We start from the raw sequence: 22,057 nt of genomic DNA, 5'->3' as shown, positions 1-22,057 counted from the left end.
GGCACCTAAAATGGAGGAATATAGCAAATAATATTGTTGCAGTAATAACACCAGGAGGCAGCTCTGATGAAAACTCACACTCACACGAGCTTTTAAATCTCTGTACAAAATTCAATTTAAACCAGCAAATAATAGAGCCTACTTGAATGGAGAATACACTAGTCCTCATCTTCACTAACAATGATGATCTGATAAGAAATGTCACCATATCAAAAACAATATACTCAGATCACAACATAATTGAGGTTCAGACATGTATGCGCATAGCCCCAGACCGACAAAATGAGATTAGTCACGAGGGAGCATTCACCAAATTCAACTTCAATAACAAAAACATAAAGTGGGACCAAGTAAACCAAGTCCTAACTGATATAAGCTGGGAAGATATACTAAGCAACACAGACCCCAACTTATGCCTAGAACAGATTAACTTGGTGGCACTCGATGTATGCACAAGACTTATTCCTCTAAGAAAAAGGAGGAGTAGATGTAAAATAGAAAGAGACAGGCGCTCTCTTTACAGGCGACGGAAAAGAATAACAGAGCGGCTAAAAGAGGTCAATCTATCTGAAATGCGTAGGGAGACACTGGTCAGAGAAATAGCAAACATCGAACTTAAGCTAAAGGAATCTTATAGGAGTCAGGAATCGCGGGAAGAACTAAAAGCCATAAATGAAATCGAAAGAAACCCAAAGTATTGGGCCCTTACTTAAACAAGATGGGTCCTACACAGATGACAGCAAGGAAATGAGTGAGCTACTCAAGTCCCAATATGACTCAGTTTTTAGCAAGCCACTAACCAGACTGAGAGTCGAAGATCAAAATGAATTTTTTATGAGAGAGCCACAGAATTTGGTTAACACAAGCCTATCTGATGTTATCATGATGCGATATGACTTCGAACAGGCGATAAATGACATGCCCATGCACTCTGCCCCAGGGCCAGACTCATGGAACTCCGTGTTCGTCAAGAACTGCAAGAAGCCCCGATCACAAGCCTTTACCATAGTATGGAGAGGGAGCATGGACACGGGGGTCGTCCCACAGTTACTAAAAACAACAGACATAGCCCCACTCCACAAAAGGGGCAGTAAAGCAACAGCAAAGAACTACAGACCGATAGTACTAACATCCCATATCATTAAAATCTTTGAAAGAGTCCTAAGAAGCAAGATCACCACCCATCTAGAAACCCTTTCAGGGTAGGTGAAATTGCTGACCTAGAAAATGTACAGAGAACCTTCACGGCGCGCATAACGGAGATAAAACACCTCAATTACTGGGAGCGCTTGAGGTTCCTGAACCTGTATTCCCTGGAACGCAGGCGGGAGAGATACATGATTATATACACCTGGAAAATCCTAGAGGGACTAGTACCGAACTTGCACACGATAATCACTCACTACGAAAGCAAAAGACTTGGCAGGCGATGCAACATCCCCCCAATGAAAAGCAGGGGTGTCACTAACACGTAAAGAGACCATACAATAAGTGTCAGGGGCCCGAGACTGTTCAACTGCCTCCCAGCATACATAAGGGGGATTACCAACAGACCCCTGGCAGTCTTCAAGCTGGCACTTGACAAGCACGTAAAGTCGGTTCCTGATCAGCCGGGCTGTGGCTCGTACGTTGGTTTGCGTGCAGCCAGCAGTAACAGCCTGGTTGATCAGGCTCTGATCCACCAGGAGGGCTGGTCACAGACCGGGCCGCGGGGGCGTTGACCCCCGGATCTCTCTCCAGGTAAACTACAGGTATGTTCACTGGTAGGGTTTGTGTTGACTGGTAAGGTGTTATGTTCACTGGTAGGGTTTGTGTTCACCGGTAGGGTGTTATGTTCACTGGTAGGGTTTTTGTTCACTGGTAGGGTGTTATGTTCACTGGTAGGCTTTGTGTTCACTGGTAGGGTGTTATGTTCACTGGTAGGGTGTTATGTTCACTTGTAGGGTTTGTGTTCACTGGTAGGTTATTATGTTCACTTGTAGGGTTTGTGTTCGCTGGTAGGGTGTTATGTTCACTGGTAGGGTTTGTGTTGACTGGTAGGGTGTTATGTTCACTGGTAGGGTTTGTGTTGACTGGTAGGGTGTTATGTTCACTGGTAGGGTTTGTGTTCACTGGTAGGGTGTTATGTTCACTTGTAGGGTTTGTGTTGACTGGTAGGGTGTTATGTTCACTGATAGGGTTTGTGTTGACTGGTAGGGTGTTATGTTCACTGGTAGGGTTTGTGTTGACTGGTAGGGTGTTATGTTCACTGGTAGGATTTGTGTTGACTGGTAGGGTGTTATGTTCACTGGTAATGTTTGTGTTCACTGGTAGGGTGTTATGTTCACTGGTAGGGTTTGCGTTCACTTGTAGGGTGTTATGTTCACTGGTAGGGTTTGTGTTCACTGGTAGGGTGTTATGTTCACTTGTAGGGTTTGTGTTGACTGGTAGGGTGTTATGTTCACTGGTAGGGTTTGTGTTGACTGGTAGGGTGTTATGTTCACTGGTAGGGTTTGTGTTGACTGGTAGGGTGTTATGTTCACTGGTAGGGTTTGTGTTTACTGGTAGAGTGTTTGTGTTCACTGGTATGGTTTGTGTTCACTGGTAGAGTGTTTCTGTTCACTGGTAGGGTTTGTGTTCACTGGTAGGGTGTTATGTTCACTTGTAGGGTTTGTGTTCACTGGTAGGGTGTTATGTTCACTGGTAGGGTTTGTGTTCACTTTTAGGGTGTTATGTTCACTGATAGGGTGTTATGTTCACTGGTAGTGTTTGTGTTCACTGGTAGGGTGTTATGTTCACTGGTTGAGTTTGTGTTCACTGGTAAGGTGTTATGTTCACTGGTAGGGTGTTATGTTCACTGATAGGGTTTGTGTTGACTGGTAGGGTGTTATGTTCACTAGTAGGGTTTGTGTTGACTGGTAGGGTGTTATGTTAACTGGTAGGGTTTGTGTTCACTGGTAGGGTGTTATGTTCACTTGTAGGGTTTTTGTTCACTGGTAGGGTGTTATGTTCACTCGTAGGGTTTGTGTTGACTGGTAGGGTGTTATGTTCACTGGTAAGGTTTGTGTTCACTGGTAGGGTGTTATGTTCACTGGCAGGGTTTGTGTTGACTGGTAGGGTGTTATGTTCACTGGTAGGGTTTGTGTTCACTGGTAATGTGTTATGTTCACTGGTAGGGTTTGTGTTGACTGATAGGGTGTTTTGTTCACTGGTAGGGTTTGTGTTGACTGGTAGGGTGTTATGTTCACTGGTAGGGTTTGTGTTCACTGGTAGGGTGTTATGTTCACTGGTAGGGTTTGTGTTGACTGGTAGGGTGTTATGTTCACTGGTAGGGTTTGTGTTCACTGGTAGGGTGTTATGTTCACTGGTAGGGTCTGTGTTCACTGGTAGGGTGTTATGTTCATTGGTAGGGTTTGTGTTCACTGGTAGGGTGTTATGTTCACTCATAGGGTTTGTGTTGACTGGTATGGTGTTATGTTCACTGGTAGGGTTTGTGTTCACTGGTAGGGTGTTATGTTCACTGGTAGGGTGTTATGTTCACTGGTAGGGTGTTATGTTCACTGGTAGGGTGTTATGTTCACTGGTAGGGTGTTATGTTCACTGGTAGGGCTTGTGTTGACTGGTAGGGTGTTATGTTCACTGGTAGGGTGTTATGTTGACTGGTAGGGTGCTATGTTCACTGGTAGGGTTTGTGTTCACTGGTAGGGTGTTATGTTCACTGGTAGGGTGTTATGTTCACTGGGAGGGTGTTATGTTCACTGGTATGGTGTTATGTTGACTGGTAGGGTTTGTGTTGACTGGTAGGGTGTTATGTTCACTGGTAGGGTTTGTGTTCACTGGTAGGGTGTTATGTTCACTGGTAGGGTGTGTTCACTGGTAGGGTGTTATGTTCACTGGTAGGGTTTGTGCTCACTGGTAGAGTGTTATGTTCACTGGTATGGTTTGTGCTCACTGGTAGCGTGTTATGTTCACTGGTAGGGTTTGTGTTGACTGGTAGGGTGTTATGTTCACTGGTAGGGTTTGTGTTGACTGGTAGGTTGTTATGTTCACTGGTAGGGTTTGTGCTCACTGGTAGAGTGTTATGTTCACTGGTAGGATTTGTGTTCACTGGTAGGGTGTTATGTTCACTGGTAGGGTTTGTGTTGACTGGTAGGGTGCTATGTTCACTGGTAGGGTTTGTGTTCACTGGTAGGGTGTTATGTTCACTGGTAGGGTTTGTGTTCACTGGTAGGGTGTTATGTTCACTGGTAGGGTTTGTGTTAACTGGTAGGGTGTTATGTTCACTGGTAGGGTTTGTGTTGACTGGTAGGGTGTTATGTTCACTGGCAGGGTTTGTGTTCACTGGTAGGGTGTTATGTTCACTGGTAGGGTTTGTGTTCACTGGTAGGGTGTTATGTTCAATGGCAGGGTTTGTGTTCGCTGGTAGGGTGTTATGTTCACTGGTAGGGTTTGTGTTCACTGGTAGGGTGTTATGTTGACTGGTAGGGTTTGTGTTCACTGGTAGGGTGTTATGTTCACTTGTATGGTGTTATGTTCACTGGTAGGGTGTTATGTTCACTGGTAGGGTTTGTGTTGACTGGTAGGGTGTTATGTTCACTGGTAGGGTTTGTGTTGACTGGTAGGGTGTTATGTTCTCTGGTAGGGTTTGTGTTGACTGGTAGTGTGTTATGTTCACTGGTAGGGTTTGTGTTGACTGGTAGGGTGTTATGTTCACTGGTAGGGTTTGTGTTGACTGGTAGGGTGTTATGTTCACTGGTAGGGTTTGTGTTGACTGGTAGGGTGTTATGTTCACTGGTAGGGTTTGTGTTGACTTGTAGGGTGTTATGTTCACTGGTAGGGTTTGTGTTCGCTGGTAGGGTGTTATGTTCACTGGTAGGGTTTGTGTTCACTGGTAGGGTGTTATGTTCATTGGTAGGGTTTGTGTTTACTGGTAGGGTGTTATGTTCACTTGTAGGGTTTGTGTTCACTGGTAGGGTGTTATGTTCACTGGTAGGGTTTGTGTTCACTGGTAGGGTGTTATGTTCACTGGTAGGGTTTATGTTGACTGGTAGGGTGTTATGTTCATTGGTAGGGTTTGTGTTGACTGGTAGGATGTTATATTCACTGGTAAGGTTTGTGCTCACTGGTAGCATGTTATGTTCACTGGTAGGGTTTTTGTTCACTGGTAGGGTGTTATGTTCACTGGTAGGGTTTGTGTTGGCTGGTAGGGTGCTATGTTCACTGGTAGGGTTTGTGTTCACTGGTAGGTTGTTATGTTCACTGGTAGGGTTTGTGTTCACTGGTAGGGTGTTATGTTCACTGGTAGGGTTTGTGTTCACTGGTAGGGTGTTATGTTCACTTGTAGGGTTTGTGTTGACTGGTAGGGTGTTATGTTCACTGGTAGGGTTTGTGTTGACTGGTAGGGTATGTTCACTGGTAGGGTTTGTGTTCACTGGTAGGGTGTTATGTTCACTGGTAGGGTTTGTGTTGACTGGTAGGGTGTTATGTTCACTGGTAGGGTTTGTGTTGACTGGTAGGGTGTTATATTCTTTGGTAGGGTTTGTGCTCACTGGTAGGGTGTTATGTTCACTAGTAGGGTTTGTTTTCATTGGGAGTTGAGGCTTTGTAAAACGGGGCTTTACGGGAGTGGGTTGAAGTTGAGGGTTTAGTTAGTTGAGGGAGATGTGTGAGTTTATATAGGGAAGGAGGTTATGGTGGGGAACAAGTTATAGGGAGGGAGGGGATGAGGGCTGGAGTTGTTGGGTAACCTAACTATATACACAAAGGTCACATAGACTTGCCTGGCTTTTGTTAGATATTTGGTTGAGGCGAGGCAAGCACATATTGACATCCTCGTTCATACCAACAAAAGCTCCCAATTTACTTAGCACTGAACCAAATCCTCCTCCTCCTCCTCCTCCTCCTCCTCCTCCTCCTCCTCCTCCTCCTCCTCCTCCTCCTCCTCCTCCTCCTCCTCCTCCTCCTCCTCCTCCTCCTCCTCCCCCTCCTCCTCCTCCTCCTCCTCCTCCCTCTCCCCCTCCCCCTCCTCCTCCTCCTCCTCCTCCAGGAGAAGAGTTTTGTCCAACATTCTTCTCCCGGCTGAGGGACTGACTACCTCAAAATTACTTCTTTCTAGTGAAGGACTGATTACATCGTCTTCACATCTCTACTACTTCTGCTAACTCTTCTGTATCCAACTGAAGACGCCTACTCTGTAGGCGATAAGTTTCGAAATAAAGGTACCAAAACTGTTGAACGTGTGTGTTGCGTTCCATCATTTGTTATGCCTTTTCCAGCTTTTCATTAAAACACTGGATAATTCGTGCCACAAGGCACAGTACTCGCTCCCATCTTGTTCCTCATCCTTATATCCGACATAGACAAGGATGTCAGCCACAGCACCGTGTCTTCCTTTGCAGATGACACCCGAATCTGCATGACAGTGTCTTCCATTGCAGACACTGCAAAGCTCCAGGCAGACATCAACCAAATCTTTCAGTGGGCTGCAGAAAACAATATGAAGTTCAACGATGAGAAATTTCAATTACTCAGATATGGTAAACATGAGGAAATTAAATCTTCATCAGAGTACAAAACAAATTCTGGCCACAAAATAGAGCGAAACACCAACGTCAAAGACCTGGGAGTGATCATGTCGGAGGATCTCACCTTCAAGGACCATAACATTGTATCAATCGCATCTGCTAGAAAAATGACAGGATGGATAATGAGAACCTTCAAAACTAGGGAGGCCAAGCCCATGATGACACTCTTTAGGTCACTTGTTCTATCTAGGCTGGAATATTGCTGCACACTAACAGCACCTTTCAAGGCAGGTGAAATTGCCGACCTAGAAAATGTACAGAGAACTTTCACGGCGCGCATAACGGAGATAAAACACCTCAATTATTGGGAGCGCTTGAGGTTCCTAAACCTGTATTCCCTGGAACGCAGGAGGGAGAGATACATGATTATATACACCTGGAAAATCCTAGAGGGACTAGTACCGAACTTGCACACGAAAATCACTCATTACGAAAGCAAAAGACATGGCAGATGATGCACCATCCTCCCAATGAAAAGCAGGGGTGTCACTAGCACGTTAAGAGACCATACAATAAGTGTCAGGGGCCCGAGACTGTTCAACTGCCTCCCAGCACACATAAGGGGGATTACCAACAGACCCCTGGCAGTCTTCAAGCTGGCACTGGACAAGCACCTAAAGTCAGTTCCGGATCAGCCGGGCTGTGGCTCGTATGTTGGTTTGCGTGCAGCCAGCAGCAACAGCCTGGTTGATCAGGCTCTGATCCACCAGGAGGCCTGGTCTCAGACCGGGCCGCGGGGGCGTTGACCCCCGGAACTCTCTCCAGGTAAACTCCAGGTAATGGAAGCAAGAATATGGTAGCTGTAAAACCATGAGTCGTAAGATATATAGTTATATACTTGTAGTCACTTATAATTATTTCTGCAATTATGGGAGGTTACCCACTCATAGTTGTCATCATATTGACGTACATTCATGTAATGGATGGCTATTTAAACACTATATTGCCTTATTACTTTAAAATTTGTGATCAGTAAGAATTCTATAATTTTTAATCTCAATCACTTAGGTATAAAACAGCCATATCATCTTACATGTATTTCCCACTTCTTTATGGACACAATCTATAATTTTTTTTATTTTTTTTCTTGAAAATGATTTTGAATATAGTGAAATATACAACACAGTAAGTTGTCTACAAAATCTTGCATTAAGTAGAAGCATTTTTCTGTACGTATGAGCATCTGAGAAGCGAATAGTGATGTGTGGTGTATGTTTATACTGTACTGAATATTATGAAATAGTGACGTGATGTGTGGTGTATGTTTATACTGTACTGAATATTATGAAATAGTGACGTGATGTGTGGTGTATGTTTATACTGTACTGAATATTATGAAATAGTGACGTGATGTGTGGTGTATGTTTATACTGTATTGAATATTATGAAATAGTGACGTGATGTGTGGTGTATGTTTATACTGTACTGAATATTATGAAATAGTGACGTGATGTGTGGTGTATGTTTATACTGTACTGAATATTATGAAATAGTGACGTGATGTGTGGTGTATGTTTATACTGTATTGAATATTATGAAATAGTGACGTGATGTGTGGTGTATGTTTATACTGTACTGAATATTATGAAATAGTGACGTGATGTGTGGTGTATGTTTATACTGTACTGAATATTATGAAATAGTGACGTGATGTGTGGTGTATGTTTATACTGTATTGAATATTATGAAATAGTGACGTGATGTGTGGTGTATGTTTATACTGTACTGAATATTATGAAATAGTGACGTGATGTGTGGTGTATGTTTATACTGTACTGAATATTATGAAATAGAGTATAAAAAATATATTGGCGACTATGAAATCTTGCACTAGCTAGACGTAAAGTTATTAAGTTATGAGTAGCCGAGATTTGCATTATGTAGTGGTGTTTTATTTTGTGTTGTGGGTATATGTAATGTGTGTGGTGTGTATATAATATATGTAATGTGTGTGGTGTGTATATAATATATGTAATGTGTGTGGTGTGTATATAATATATGTAATGTGTGTGGTGTGTATATAATATATGTAACGTGTGTGGTGTGTATATAATATATGTAATGTGTGTGGTGTGTATATAATATATGTAATGTGTGTGGTGTGTATATAATATATGGCACATTATGAAACAAACCTTATTGATTAATAGTAATAATAATCTTTATTTCTACAATTACATGTACAACGTATACAGACCTAGCTGGCATCAGTGACATACTGTATAGAAAGCCCTTTGTTATGCAGAGCATTTCGGGCAAATTAGGTTAATTTTGTCTCCCAAGATGCGACCCACATCTGTCGGCTAACACCCAGGTACCTATTTTACTGGTAGGTGAACAGGGACAGCAGGTGTCTTAAGGAAACACTCTCCAGTGTTTCCTCCCATACTATTATTATTATTACTACTACTGTTACTCCTATTACTGTTGTTACTATTACTACTACTATTACTGCTGGTGCTATTACTGCTGGTGCTACTACTACTACTATTACTGCTGGTGCTACTACTACTACTATTACTGCTGGTGCTACTATTACTGCTGGTGCTACTACTACTATTACTGCTGGTGCTACTACTACTACTATTACTGCTGGTGCTACTACTACTATTACTGCTGGTGCTACTATTACTGCTGGTGCTACTACTACTACTACTACTGTCACTTCTACTACCTTTACTGCTGTCACAACTACTACCACTACTACTGCTTGTATCATTACCGCTATTAATATTAATAGTAAGCAGTTATTTTCGTTAAAGGTATTTTGATGTGAATTGTTAGACAAGTATAATGTTGTTTTATGTCATTTGCTCTATTATTAATATTTGTTATTTCTCACAGTACTTAAAAGCGCAGCTATTTTTGTGTCATTTGGCCTAACTTCTCCTCCATAGAAAGCCTACCCGCTCAACTCATCCCTCTTTCCTAAAACCTCCTACATCTCTCCCTATAACCACGGCCTCCGTCTCTCCAGCCCTCTCAGCTACTTATTCCAGTTCCAAGCCCCCATCCCCATAAGTGTTGTGGTTTAAGAGTATTGTCATGTGTTGAGCAAGCAGTGTTGACGTGGTGGCGGAGGTGGTGGGGGTGCAGTAACTAACGTAGGTTGTTCTTTCAGGAGTGGCGGTGCAGCAGCGGTGGCAGGATGTGAGCGGTATCCAGTGGCAATATCATGGCCCAGGAGTTCCTCCCACTCTGCGATGTGCTCTTCAACATCATCTCGCTGGCCTCCTACTTCTGTGATGTGGTTTTCGACGTGGTCACAATTTACACGCTCTACGATCAGCAGGAGGTGGTGTGGTTCACGCTGGCGCTCTCCTGCGTCATCCTTTCCCTCGTCGTGTGTCAGCTCTGCTCTCTCAAGTGGTATTTCTCCAGCCTCAGGAAGGACCTGGCCAAGAAAGACTGTGATCTTTCCCTCATGATCCTGCTCCATTTAGTCCAGGGAGGCGTCCTCTGGCGCTACTTCAAGCTCTTTATTCCTGTTGATCTTCGGTACGTCAAACATGAGGTTCGCGACTTGTGTATGTTGCGACTCATCCATGCATTTTGTGAGGCGGCCCCCATGTTGCTCATCCAGCTCTACCTTATTTGGCGCAAACCTGCGCTTTCTGATCTAACTGACCTTAACATAGTGTCGACAGCGTTGTCGCTTTTCAGTGTGTGTTGGGCCTTGGCTTCCTTCAATAAGAATGTGCGCCGACATAACGTCCATCGGTTAATTCTGACCTGGCTAGGAGTTATTTTTCAGTTCCTTTGGCGTCTTGGTACCATAACTTCTCGTTCACTGGCACTGACTGTGTATGCAACACTCTATGGTTACTGGGTCTTCCTCGTCATCGCCCTCCACTGGATCTCCATGTTCCTCTGGCTTATTTCGCCAAAGAATGTCTTTCATGGTGAAAAGATGCCATTGTTTAAGAAGGTGATATTTTCAATGTTAATTGCTTTCTGTTACATATTCTGCTATATCAACCTGCAAGAAATCAACGCCCGGCAGAAGATGGTAGCCTTCTACATCACCATGCTGCTTGAGAACGCTCTTCTGGTAGCTGTGTGGCTGGGAGGCCTCAGGTCCACTCCTTGGTATCAGTATCCAGTGACAGCTCTAGTATTCATAGCGTTCACCTTGGGAGTTGTCTTCATGATCTTCTACTACCAACACTTCCACGTGAAGCGACTCAAGCATAGTTACACCATGTCTTCCTCCATTAATACTTATTCGTCATGCACAGGTATGGCTTAACTTCATTTATATTGTCTCCTAATTTGACAGTGACCCTAAAATTAATGATTTAAGTTTAGCCGCTTACCCCTCATAAGCAAGTACAGCATAAACTATGTTAGTGGCTTTCTTTGTACCTAACAACACGTATAAAATGTAAACAAACATTGTAACCTTTGCAAATAAATAAATTTTGTCTTTGTCTAAGAACGTTGAAAGCCACGTTCGTCATTGAACTCAGCATTAGTTTTCTGACGTTCCGTCTTGTATAGTATCTTTCCTGGGCCTTCCTGTCCGCTTACATCAAGAAAAGACTCCCGGGCAAGTGTTGTTAAGTTCTGTTAGAATTGATTAATTTAAGTTAACCCAAAACAAGTTGCATAGAAAAGTCAGCGATGAGATTAACTGTTGGAAGACCACGATATAACAGTAAGAATAATAATGTAAATAAATGGTTTATAAAACCGAGAAGTTGATAAATGAGACACTTGTGCAACATTGAGTATCGTTATTCTGGAGACTTCTCGCCACGCAATGGTTTCTTCAGTCAAATGCAGAAAAAGGTCATCCGCGAATATGGTGCACTTTTATCAAGATTGATGAACTGACCACATCACCTCCAGGCTGAGGGACTGATTACCTCAAACTCCTTCTCATCTTTCACCTTTCGCTGCATTGGACTGAAGAAGCCACTGGCTGGCAAAACGCTTCCAGAATAAAGATACCTAAATGTTGCACAAGTGTCTCATTTATCAAAGATAATAATGTTAATAGTAATAATAATTGTAAAGGGAGACAAATGCAGTTATTTGGAATCCAGTATCGACAACTTTTTGCCCGCTCATTGGCCTTTATCAGTCCGCAAACGGATAAATGAGAAATGGTATAGTGATACCGACAGGATGTGGAAAAAGACATGTGCAGTTCAGGACTCACGAAATCGTAATGATATGATTGCATACAAACCATACCACGGGTGGGGATTGAGCTGGTGGCAAGTGAGTCGTAAAACTCCAGGCCAGCACGTAAGTTATTGGGCCAGCTGGCTACAAAGTTGTCATAATGACGGCTTTGAGGGAGCTACAGTTTGTCAGGGCCACGCTGGCGGGAGTTTTTTTCTGTAAAAACTTGCATTTGTGGTCACAGTGGTGGCCCATGTTAACCTCCCTATTACCTGGAGTTTATCTGGAGAGGATTTTGGGGGTCAACGCCCCCGCGGCTTGGTCTGAGACCAGGCCTCACGGTGGATCAGGGTCTGATCAGCCAGGCTGTTACTACTGGCCGCACGCAAGCTGGCGGATGAACCACAGCCCGATTGGTCAGGTACTGACTTAGGTGCCTGTCAGTGCCTGTCAGGTAGTGGTTTAGGTGCCTGTCCAGTGCCTTCTTAAAGACAGCCAGGGGTCTATTGGCAATCTCCCCTTATGTAGGCTGGGAGGCAGTTGAACAGTCTTGGACCCCGGACACTTATTGTGTTGTTTCTCAATGTACTCGTTGCGCCCCTGCTTTTCACTGGGGGAATATTGCATCTCCTGCCGAGTCTTTTGCTTTCATAGGGAGTGATTGTCGTGTGCAAGTTTGGTACCAATCCCTCCCTCTGCAGTGTCGCCAGCCTTGAAAGGGACCGTTAGTGTACAACAGTATTCCAGCCTTCAGGGCAGTATTCCAGCGATTTAAAGAGAATCATCACGGGTTTGGCGTCCCTAGTTTTGAAGGTTCTCATTATCCATCCTATCATTTTCCTAGCGGATGAGGTGGATACATTGTTGTGGTCTTTGAAGGCGAAGTCCTCTGACATTATCACTGCCAGGTCCTTCACATTACTTTATCGCTTTATTGTATGGCTAGAATTTGTTATATACCCTGATACATTTTAATTTCCTCAAGTTTTCCTTATCTGAGTAGTTGAAATTTCTCCTCATTGAACTTCATATTGTTTTGAGTGGCCCATTCGAAGATTTGGTTGATGTCCGCTTGGAGTCTCGCGGTGTCTTTAATGGAGGTCACTGCCATGGTAATCCGGGTGTCATCCGCAAAGGAAGACACGGAGCTATGACTTACATCTCTTTCTATGTCAGAAATGAGGATGAGGAGTAGAATGGGAGCGAGTACTATGCCCTGTGGAACAGAGCTTTTTACCGTGGCTGCCTCAGACTTTACTCTGTTTACTATTACTCTTTGTGTTCTATTTGTCAGGAAGTTATAGATCCATCTACCAACTTTTCTGTTATTCCTTTATCACGCATTTTGAATGCTATTATGCCATGGTCACACTTGTTGAAAGCTTTTACAAAGTCTGTGTATACTACCTCTGTATTTTGTTTATCCTTCACAGCATCCAGGACCTTGCCATAGTGGTCCAGTAGCTGGGACAGGCAGGAGCGACCTGCTCTAAATCCGTGTTGCCCTGGGTTGTGTAATTGATGGGTATCTAGGTGGTTGGCGATCTTGCTTTCTAGAACCCTCTCAAAGATTTTTATGATATGGGATGTTAGTGCTATTGGTCTGTAATTCTTTGAAATTGCTTTACTGCCACCCTTGTGGAGTGGGGCTATGTCTGTTGTTTTTAGTGTGTGTGGGATGACCCCTGTATCCATGCTCCCTCTCCATAAAATGCTGAAGGCACGCGATAGGGACTTCTTGCAGTTTTTGATGAACACGAAATTCCAGGAGTCTGGGTCTGGGGCAGAGTGCATTTATTGCCTCTTCAAAGTCTTGTGGAGTTAGGATAATATCCGAGATTTTTGGGATGTCCAAATTTTGGGCTTCGTTCATAAAGAATCATTTGGGTTGTCGACCCTTATTCTAGGCAGTGGCTCGCTGAACACTGAGTCATATTGGAACTTTAGTATCTCACTCATTTCTTGGCTGTCATCTGTGTATGTCACATCCCGGTGGCCCGGTGGCCTGGTGGCTAAAGCTCCCGCTTCACACACGGCGGGTGGAAACATTTCGACACGTTTCCTTACACCTGTTGTCCTGTTCACCTAGCAGCAAATAGGTACCTGGGTGTTAGTCGACTGGTGTGGGTCGCATCCTGGGGGACAAGATTAAGGACCCCAATGGAAATAAGTTAGACAGTCCTCGATGACGCACTGACTTTCTTGGGTTATCCTGGTTGGCTAACCCTCCGGGGTTAAAAATCCGAACGAAATCTTATCTTATCTTATCCTGCCTAAGCAGGGGCCCAATACTGGATGCTGGTTTTCCCTTAGATTTCGCATAAGAGAAGTATTTCGTTTTTTTCAATTTCCTTTATGGCTTTTAGTTCTTCCTGTGATTCTTGTCTCCTGTAAGATTCCTTCAGCCTAAGTTCGATATTTGCAATTTCATTGACTAGTGCCTCCCTTCGCATTTCCGAGATATTGGTCCCACTCAGCAGCTCTGTGACTCTTTGCTTTCGTCTGTATAGGGAGCATCTCTCTTTTTCTAGTTTACATCTTCTCTTTCTTTTTCTTAGTGGAATGTGTCTTGAGCAGATCTCAAGAACCGCAGAATTAATTTTTTCAAGGCAAATGTTTGGATCCGTGTTGTTTAGGATATCTTCCCAGCTTGTTTCATTTAGGACATGGTTTACTTGATCCCATTGTATGTTTTTGTTATTGAAATTGAATTTCGTGAAGAGACCTTCATGACTGCTCACATTTTGCTGGTCGGAAGCACTGTGCATACGTGTCTGTACCTCTATTATGTTGTGATCTGAGTTTATTGTCTTTGATACAGTTATATTACGTATCAGATCGTCGTTGTTAGTGACGATGAGGTCCAGCGTATTTTCTAGTCGTGTAGGCTCTACTATTTGCTGATTTAAGGTGAATTTGGTGCAGAGATTTAATAGTTCGTGTGTGTGTGTGTGTGAATTTTCATCTGAGCTGCCTCCTGGGGTGATCTCTGCTAAAACATTGTTTGCTATACTCCTCCAGTTTAGGTGTCTCAAGTTGTCATCTCCTAGTAGTAAGATGTTTTGGGCAGGAGTTGGAAGATTTTCCAGACAGTGGTCAATTTTCACAAGCTGCTCCTGGAATTGCTGGGAAGTTGCATCTGGAAGCTTGTATACTACCACAATGACAAGGTTTTGATTTTCAATCTTTACCTCCAAAACTTCAACTACATCATTTGAGGTGTTCAGTAGTTCTGTGCAAATGAGCGACTCTGTGACGTACAGACCAACCCCCCCTCCCCTTGTTGCCTGTTTAGTCTGTCGCATCGGAATAGGTTATAACCTGGGAGCCATATTTCGCTGTCATAATGATCCTTTATGTGGGTTTTTGTGAAAGCTACAAACATTACATTTGACTCCATGAGCAGTCCCTTGATGTAAGAAATTTTGTTGTTTTTTGACGGCTTTAGACCCTGTATGTTTGCAAAGACAAATGTCGTTATATTGGTGGAATTTAGGGGGGTTTATTCGCTGGCTCTAATATCTGTTGTTCTGGAGTAGAGGCCAATGTCCGTGCCTCTGCTCTAGAAGCGTTTTCAGTTGGTGTAGGATTATTGTCATTTCTTGCCAGTCTTTTTCCCCTTCCTGGCCCTAAAAAAACCTTTGTCCCTGGAGAGGTTATGGCTCCCCTCTTTTGTTTCCCATAGTCTGGCTGGTCTGTGTCTTCTAATCCCCTTTAGATGATGTGCCTGGCAGTATGCATTGTAGCATTTTCATTCATGGATTGATCAGTGACACATTTCTGGGTGGAATAAGTTACAGGAGGGGAAGTAGCACTCTCCTGTTGTCATGTGGGTGCGGCATTTTTTGGGATGGTCAAAGGTGTATGTCCCACCTGTTTTACCAGATATACCGTGCCTAAAGATACCCAAGGCATAGTATTTACATATATTGTAATCCTGTTTCCTAGGATTTATTGTAGCTGCGTTTGCTGGTGGTGCATTTATTTTTCCTGTTTCCTCCCTATCTTTCACCCCTGTATGGACATCAGTGCTTCCACCAGGTTTCGCTGGTAGTGTGTCGACGCTGTTCCCTGAGGCATCACCCCCTTTTGGTCCATCTCCAGCTGTATCTCTGTGGACTGAATAGCTTAGTCTTCACTGCCCTCCAGGACAACACTAGTAGCCTCACGAACACTGTCTTCCAGGACATCACTTGAACCCTCTGGGGCACTTTCCTCCAGGACAGCACTAGCACCCTTAGGAGCACTCTCCTCTATGGTGTATAAAAAATCCTAGTTAGATGAATCTTATTGTAGGCAGCTGGCCCAGTGTCTTATGTGCTGGACTGGAGTTTGACGTCTCACTGCCATTTGTTTATTTATTTATTTATTTAGAAATTTTAGCATACATACAGAGGTACAAAAAAAATACAGGTAAGAGCAGCATGCCAAAGCCACTTATATGCATAGCATTATGGGCTGGCTTAAAATTAACTTAAGATTAACTAAGCAATGATGAAATCAGTGATAAGACATTATTGTAAACAGATAACTATAAAGCACAAATGAGCATTACAAAGACAGGTCATATGGTTGCATGCATTGCTGTACATTCAGTAGAATGGAGTATTCTGTTAGGTAGTGTATTTAAAAAAATAACAAAGTTAGATTGGGTCCTAGGTTTAACATTTATGTGATATAATTGTGAGTAACATTTTGGATATACAATTTATAAGGTTCAGTTATTCAGTATTTATTTGGTTTTGAGTGAGTAAGTGAACTTTGAGAAGAGACTTGAATTTATAAACAGGTAGTGTTTCTTTTATATTTACAGGTAATGAATTCCAGATTTTAGGGCCTTTTATGTGCATTGAGTTTTTGCATAGCGTGAGATGGACACGAGGAACATCAAAGAGTGATCTGTGCCTTGTGTTATGGTCATGTGTTCTGTTGAGGTTGGCAAGGAGATGTTTGAGGGGAGGGTTAATATCAGAGTTAAGTGTTCTATGTATGTAATAGGTGCAATAATATGTATGGATGTTTTGTATGGTGAGTAGGTTGAGTGTTTTGAATATTGGTGGAGTGTGTTGCCTGTAGCGAGAATTTGTTATCATTCTAACTGCAGCCTTTTGTTGGGTAATTATTGGTCTGAGATGGTTAATTGTTGTTGAGCCCCATGCACAAATTCCATAGGTGAGATAGGGGTAAATAAGAGAGTGATAAAGGGCCAGGAGGGCTGACTGTGGAACATAGTACCGTATCTTCGATAGTATGCCTACAATCTTGGAAATTTTCTTAGAAATTTGTTGTATATGTGTATGAAATTTGAGTCTATTATCGAGGTGGATTCCTAAGAATTTTCCCTCTGTTAGCTTTGTGATAGGTGATCCGTTTATTGTTATGTTAAGAGGTACATCTGTAGCTCTGTTACCAAATTGAATGAAGTAGGTTTTGTCAATGTTTAGTGTAAGTTTGTTAGTCCTCATCCAGGTAGATATTTTCTGTAATTCGGTATTTACAGTATTGGCTAGCGTGACTGGGCTCGGGTGAGAGAAGACGTATGTAGTGTCATCTGCAAAAAGTGTGGGTTTGAGTAATTGCGAAGCATTTGGTAGGTCATTTATGTATAGGAGAAAGAGAAGAGGGCCAAGGACACTTCCCTGTGGGACACCAACTGTAATTGGTTGTGCGGAAGAGCTTGCCCCATTTGCGTACACATATTGGCTTCTGTTGCTGAGGTAAGACTTGAGGTAGTTGAGGGAGTGCCCTCTTATACCATAGTGTGACAATTTTACGTAGAGCAAGTCATGGTCAACTGTATCAAAAGCTTTACGTAAGTCAATGAAGATCCCCAGTGTGACTTCTTTTTTCTCTATTGCAGTGTATATATGTTCTAGCATGTGTATAATAGCATCATTGCTATTTTTATTAGGCCTGAATCCAAATTGGCAGGGGTTTAGAATGTTTTGGGAGATGAGGTAGGAGTAGATTCGTTTATGAATTAAGTTTTCGAAGATTTTTGAGAGAGGGTGTAAATTGGATATTGGCCTATAGTTATTCAACTCTGTTTGGTCTCCTCCTTTATGGATCGGGGTGACCCTTGCTATTCTGAGAACTGTAGGGAAGGTGGAGGATTCAATGGATTTGTTAAAGAGTGTTGCAATGATTGGTGATAGTACTTGTGACGCTTTTTTGTATATAAAGGGTGGTAAGGTATTTAAATCTCCTGCCTTGTTTTTCAGTGCGTTGATAATAAGGGAGACTTCGTATGGGTTAGTCGGAGCTAGGAACAGTGTGTTCGGGTAGTTGCCAGTGAGGTAGTCATTTGGTGGGGTATCTGAGCTTGGGATTTTATTGGCAAGGTTTTGACCTATAGTGGAGAAGAAATCATTGAGTCTGTTTGCTGTTTCTGTTGGTGGGAGTTGGGGTTCATCTGATTTTGCTAATTTTATTTTGCTATGTCGTGATATCTTTTTTGTTGCCATGAGTTCAATCCCCGCCCGTGGTATGGTTTATGTACAGTTGGACATTTATTAAAGGATAGGTTTCGCCACAAGTGGCTTCTTCAGCGTTAATACAGAAATAACTAAGAAATGAGTATATATAATGGTAGTAGTCAGGTGGAAGGTAGCGTGGGAAGTAGCAGTAGTACAATTGTGGTGAGATGGGTTGGGTTTGAGAAGGGCCTGTCACCATGTTACAACCGTCTCCAAAATGGGTAATATCCTGTTGATCAGCACTATATCCAAATTGGCTAGGGGCGTTACAGTATAAGACATGTGACTTGAGGGTGCCATAATTAAAAAAAAAAGTTTGAAAATCACTGGTCTAGGGTCTTTCTGTACGGTTCACCCATTCCAGCCTCTGATAGGCAAAATTTTTGGCTTCTTATTGCAAGATATCATGGAATGCACATATAACTGCTCTAAAAGCAGGATGTCTCAGCAGATTGAATGTGATTTAAATTTTGTCGTATTTCAAGTGGGGAACAGATCGTCGGGTGCTTCTTTTTCTCAGTTCAGTTTTGGTCATAATATCCAAGCATAATTTTGGTGATCAGGTATATTCCTCAGCCTCCAATTCCTGTAAGTGTCATGTGGCCCACCACCAAGGCCTACATTTACATCTGGGTGCTTTCGTTCGTCCTCAACTGAAAATCATACAAAGACACTTAATTGTCTTGGTATAGTCGCCGTGGCCATCATTCCTTACTGTACTCTGTTCGCCTCCATGATGATCTACATGAACCTAAGCTTATTAAGACACTCAATGATGTAGATAGAGGTACTGCTTTCGATCAGCGTCTCTGATTTTTGTGCCCCTGTCTTGCCTACCGCAGACCCTCCTTGCTTCTCCATCTTTCATATCACTCTCCTTTCCGTTTACTTCATTTGGTAGTTTGCTGTCCTACCTCGGGGCATCTCAGCGATCCGCATCCGTCCCTCTTCCCTTCCATTTACAAAGTCTCATGTCTCTTTAACTTTTGTATGATCTTAATTTGTAAAGGATTTTTCACTCACGCTTCCTTGTTTTAACTGTGTAGTGATTGCTCCAAATCTGTTGCAGGGGTTGGGTACGCAACCTGGGCCGCTTTCCAGATAAACCTACCGATGCCACCGCGAGGTTATATGCTCTCCTTACTATCTTCTATATTTCATCCTTATATATTACAAACACTTCAACACCTTATAATTATTTTTGTTCATTTATCGTAGATGCTCGAGGAATTATTTTTGTCCTCTATTTCAAGTCTACCTACTTGTGCCGACAGTCCCGTCTTTTATGTTCATTCTCTAATTCAGCTATCATAACTTTGGAGTCCAGTCCCTGGACCCATTATGTACCTCTGTAATCTTTTGACTACCGCCCACAGGATGGGTATGGGGTGCATAATAAACATATTAAACTAACTCTCGGGATGACTTTTTTGGATGACATGTGTTGGTATTAAAACAATACGCAGAACCAGGTTTTGCGGGAATACAACTTTTAGTTAAACCATGTACCAGTAACAGCTTGCTCTACATACTATCTTTATGCTTATAATAATTATAGTGTTGATAATATTAGTGATGGTAGTAATAATAATGATAATAGAAATGATGGTAAATAATATTGTTAATATGTAAAGGTAGTCACAAGTGCAGATGTAGCATGCTAGTTGTGGTAGGCAGAAGTGGGTGTTGCTATGACAACTGTTATATAATAACCTGAGCCAACAACTACCACTATACACTAAACACTAGTGACAACTACCCGCCAGTTACATCATTTGCTTATGGTTCTCTTTATTTTGTATGCCTTATACATTTATTAATGCTTTATTAAGTTTCATACTTTTCTTCTAAATTATATTTTCCATCTCTGTACTATGCATACACTTACAAGCCAAACATTATATTTTTTATAAATTATGAATAACCTAAAACAGACCAACAATGCCAAATATTAAGTTTTATATATAAAGTAAAAGGACACAAGTGCAACTAATGTGACATTTTATTGTGGCAACGTTTCGCTCTCCAGGAGCTTTATCAAGCCATTACAAACAATACACGGACACAGAGGGTATATAAAGGCTCAGAGTGAGGTGCAATACTAGTGAGGTACCATTTCGATGTTCACTAGTGGTAGTAGTAGTAGTAGTGGTATAGTGACAAAAGTAATACAATATGGTAAAGCAATTAACTCGTACATGAGAAAAAGGATATAAAAGGTATTACTTGGGTAACATAAAAATAGGTTGGACAAATATAGACTGGAAAGAGGCAGCTTGTTTCAGTGTTCACTCCTTGTATGTGCTTGTGTAGTATAACAGGAGAGACTATGTGATGGCAGGGTTTACTGTTTTCAGGAGGATTCTTGCTAAGACTTCGGAGATGGTGAAACTGCCGTTGTTTTGTTTAATTGTATTCGAAACAGCGATCAGTGCTGATTCGAGGCACTTGCGTCTGCGGAAATTAGTTTCTTTGATCACTAATTGGGCGTCTCTGAATTTCATGAGATGGTTGGTGAAATTTCGGTGTTGTACACAGGCGTTGTTCAAGTTATCGTTCCTACATGCGTAAATGTGTTCATTGAGGCGGGTGTCGAGGTTTCTTGCTGTTTCACCTACGTAAATCTTGTCACAGCCTCCACAGGGTATAGTGTAAACTCCTCTACCTCCCGGAGATTTTGTTGACTTGATTGAACTCTGTGTTAATTTCAACTGTTTTTCTTTCAATAACAAGCTCTACAAACAAACCAACGGCATGGGAATGGGGTCCCCCATCAGTGCCGTCCTAGCCAACTTATACATGGAACACCTAGAGTCCGAACACTTCGCCAACATCATCCCTTCAAGCGTCACTTGGTTACGTTGCGTGGACGACGTCCTCGTAATATCTCCCAAACGTTTTGATGTACGGGATCTTCAGGCAAGGCTCAACGCAGTTGAACCGGCGATCCAATTTACACTAGAAGAAGAGTCCAATGACAAGCTACCTTTCCTCGACGTCCTCATTCACAAAGTAGAAAACAACCTAAGATTTCAAGTTTATCGGAAACCCACCAATAAAAATGATCTCACACACTTCTATTCCAGTCAAGATACCAAGACCAAAAGAGGCATCATCATCGGGTTTTTTTCTAAGAGCATACCGAATTTGTAGTTTACCTGGAGTTTACCTGGAGAGTTCCGGGGGTCAACGCCCCCGCGGCCCGGTCTGTGACCAGGTCTCCTGGTGGATCAGAGCCTGATCAACCAGGCTGTTACTGCTGGCTGCACGCAAACCAACGTACGAGCCACAGCCCGGCTGATCAGGAACTGACTTTAGGTGCTTGTCCAGTGTCAGCTTGAAGACTGCCAGGGGTCTGTTGGTAATCCCCCTTATGTATGCTGGGAGGCAGTTGAACAGTCTCGGGCCCCTGACACTTATTGTATGGTCTCTTAACGTGCTAGTGACACCCCTGCTTTTCATTGGGGGGATGTTGCATCGTCTGCCAAGTCTTTTGCTTTCGTAGTGAGTGATTTTCGTGTGGAAGTTCGGTACTAGTCCCTCTAGGATTTTCCAGGTGTATATAATCATGTATCTCTCCCTCCTGCGTTCCAGGGAATACAGGTTCAGGAACCTCAAGTGCTCCCAGTAATTGAGGTGTTTTATCTCCGTTATGCGCGCCGTGAAGGTTCTCTGTACATTTTCTAGGTCAGCAATTTCACCTGCCTTGAAAGGTGCTGTTAGTGTGCAGCAATATTCCAGCCTAGATAGAACAAGTGACCTGAAGAGTGTCATCATGGGCTTGGCATCCCTCGTTTTGAAGGTTCTCATTATCCATCCTGTCATTTTTCTAGCAGATGCGATCGATACAATGTTATGGTCCTTGAAGGTGAGATCCTCCGACATGAT

The 22,057-nt window shown here is 42.7% G+C and overlaps 1 protein-coding gene across 3 annotated transcripts in view; it reads left to right on the top strand.

The window, feature by feature from the left end:
* The window catches only part of LOC128692572 (uncharacterized), a 48,192-nt gene that overhangs the window by 17,308 nt on the left and 8,827 nt on the right, over positions 1-22,057 (top strand). For 2 of the 3 annotated variants that reach the window (XM_053781735.2, XM_053781742.2), the window contains exon 2: positions 9,685-10,801. In XM_053781735.2, the coding sequence (XP_053637710.1) occupies positions 9,739-10,801 (1,063 nt within the window). In that variant the 5' untranslated portion in view covers positions 9,685-9,738. Of the gene's footprint in view, positions 1-8,758; positions 8,893-9,684; positions 10,802-22,057 lie in introns of all 3 variants that reach the window. The other variant, XM_053781750.2, reaches the window with a different exon arrangement.

This window comes from Cherax quadricarinatus, chromosome 6 (assembly GCF_038502225.1).
Source record: "Cherax quadricarinatus isolate ZL_2023a chromosome 6, ASM3850222v1, whole genome shotgun sequence".
Lineage (NCBI taxonomy): Eukaryota > Metazoa > Arthropoda > Malacostraca > Decapoda > Parastacidae > Cherax > Cherax quadricarinatus.
The sequence above is the reverse complement of the archived record's forward strand: the minus strand, read 5'-3'. Positions and strand labels throughout refer to the sequence as shown.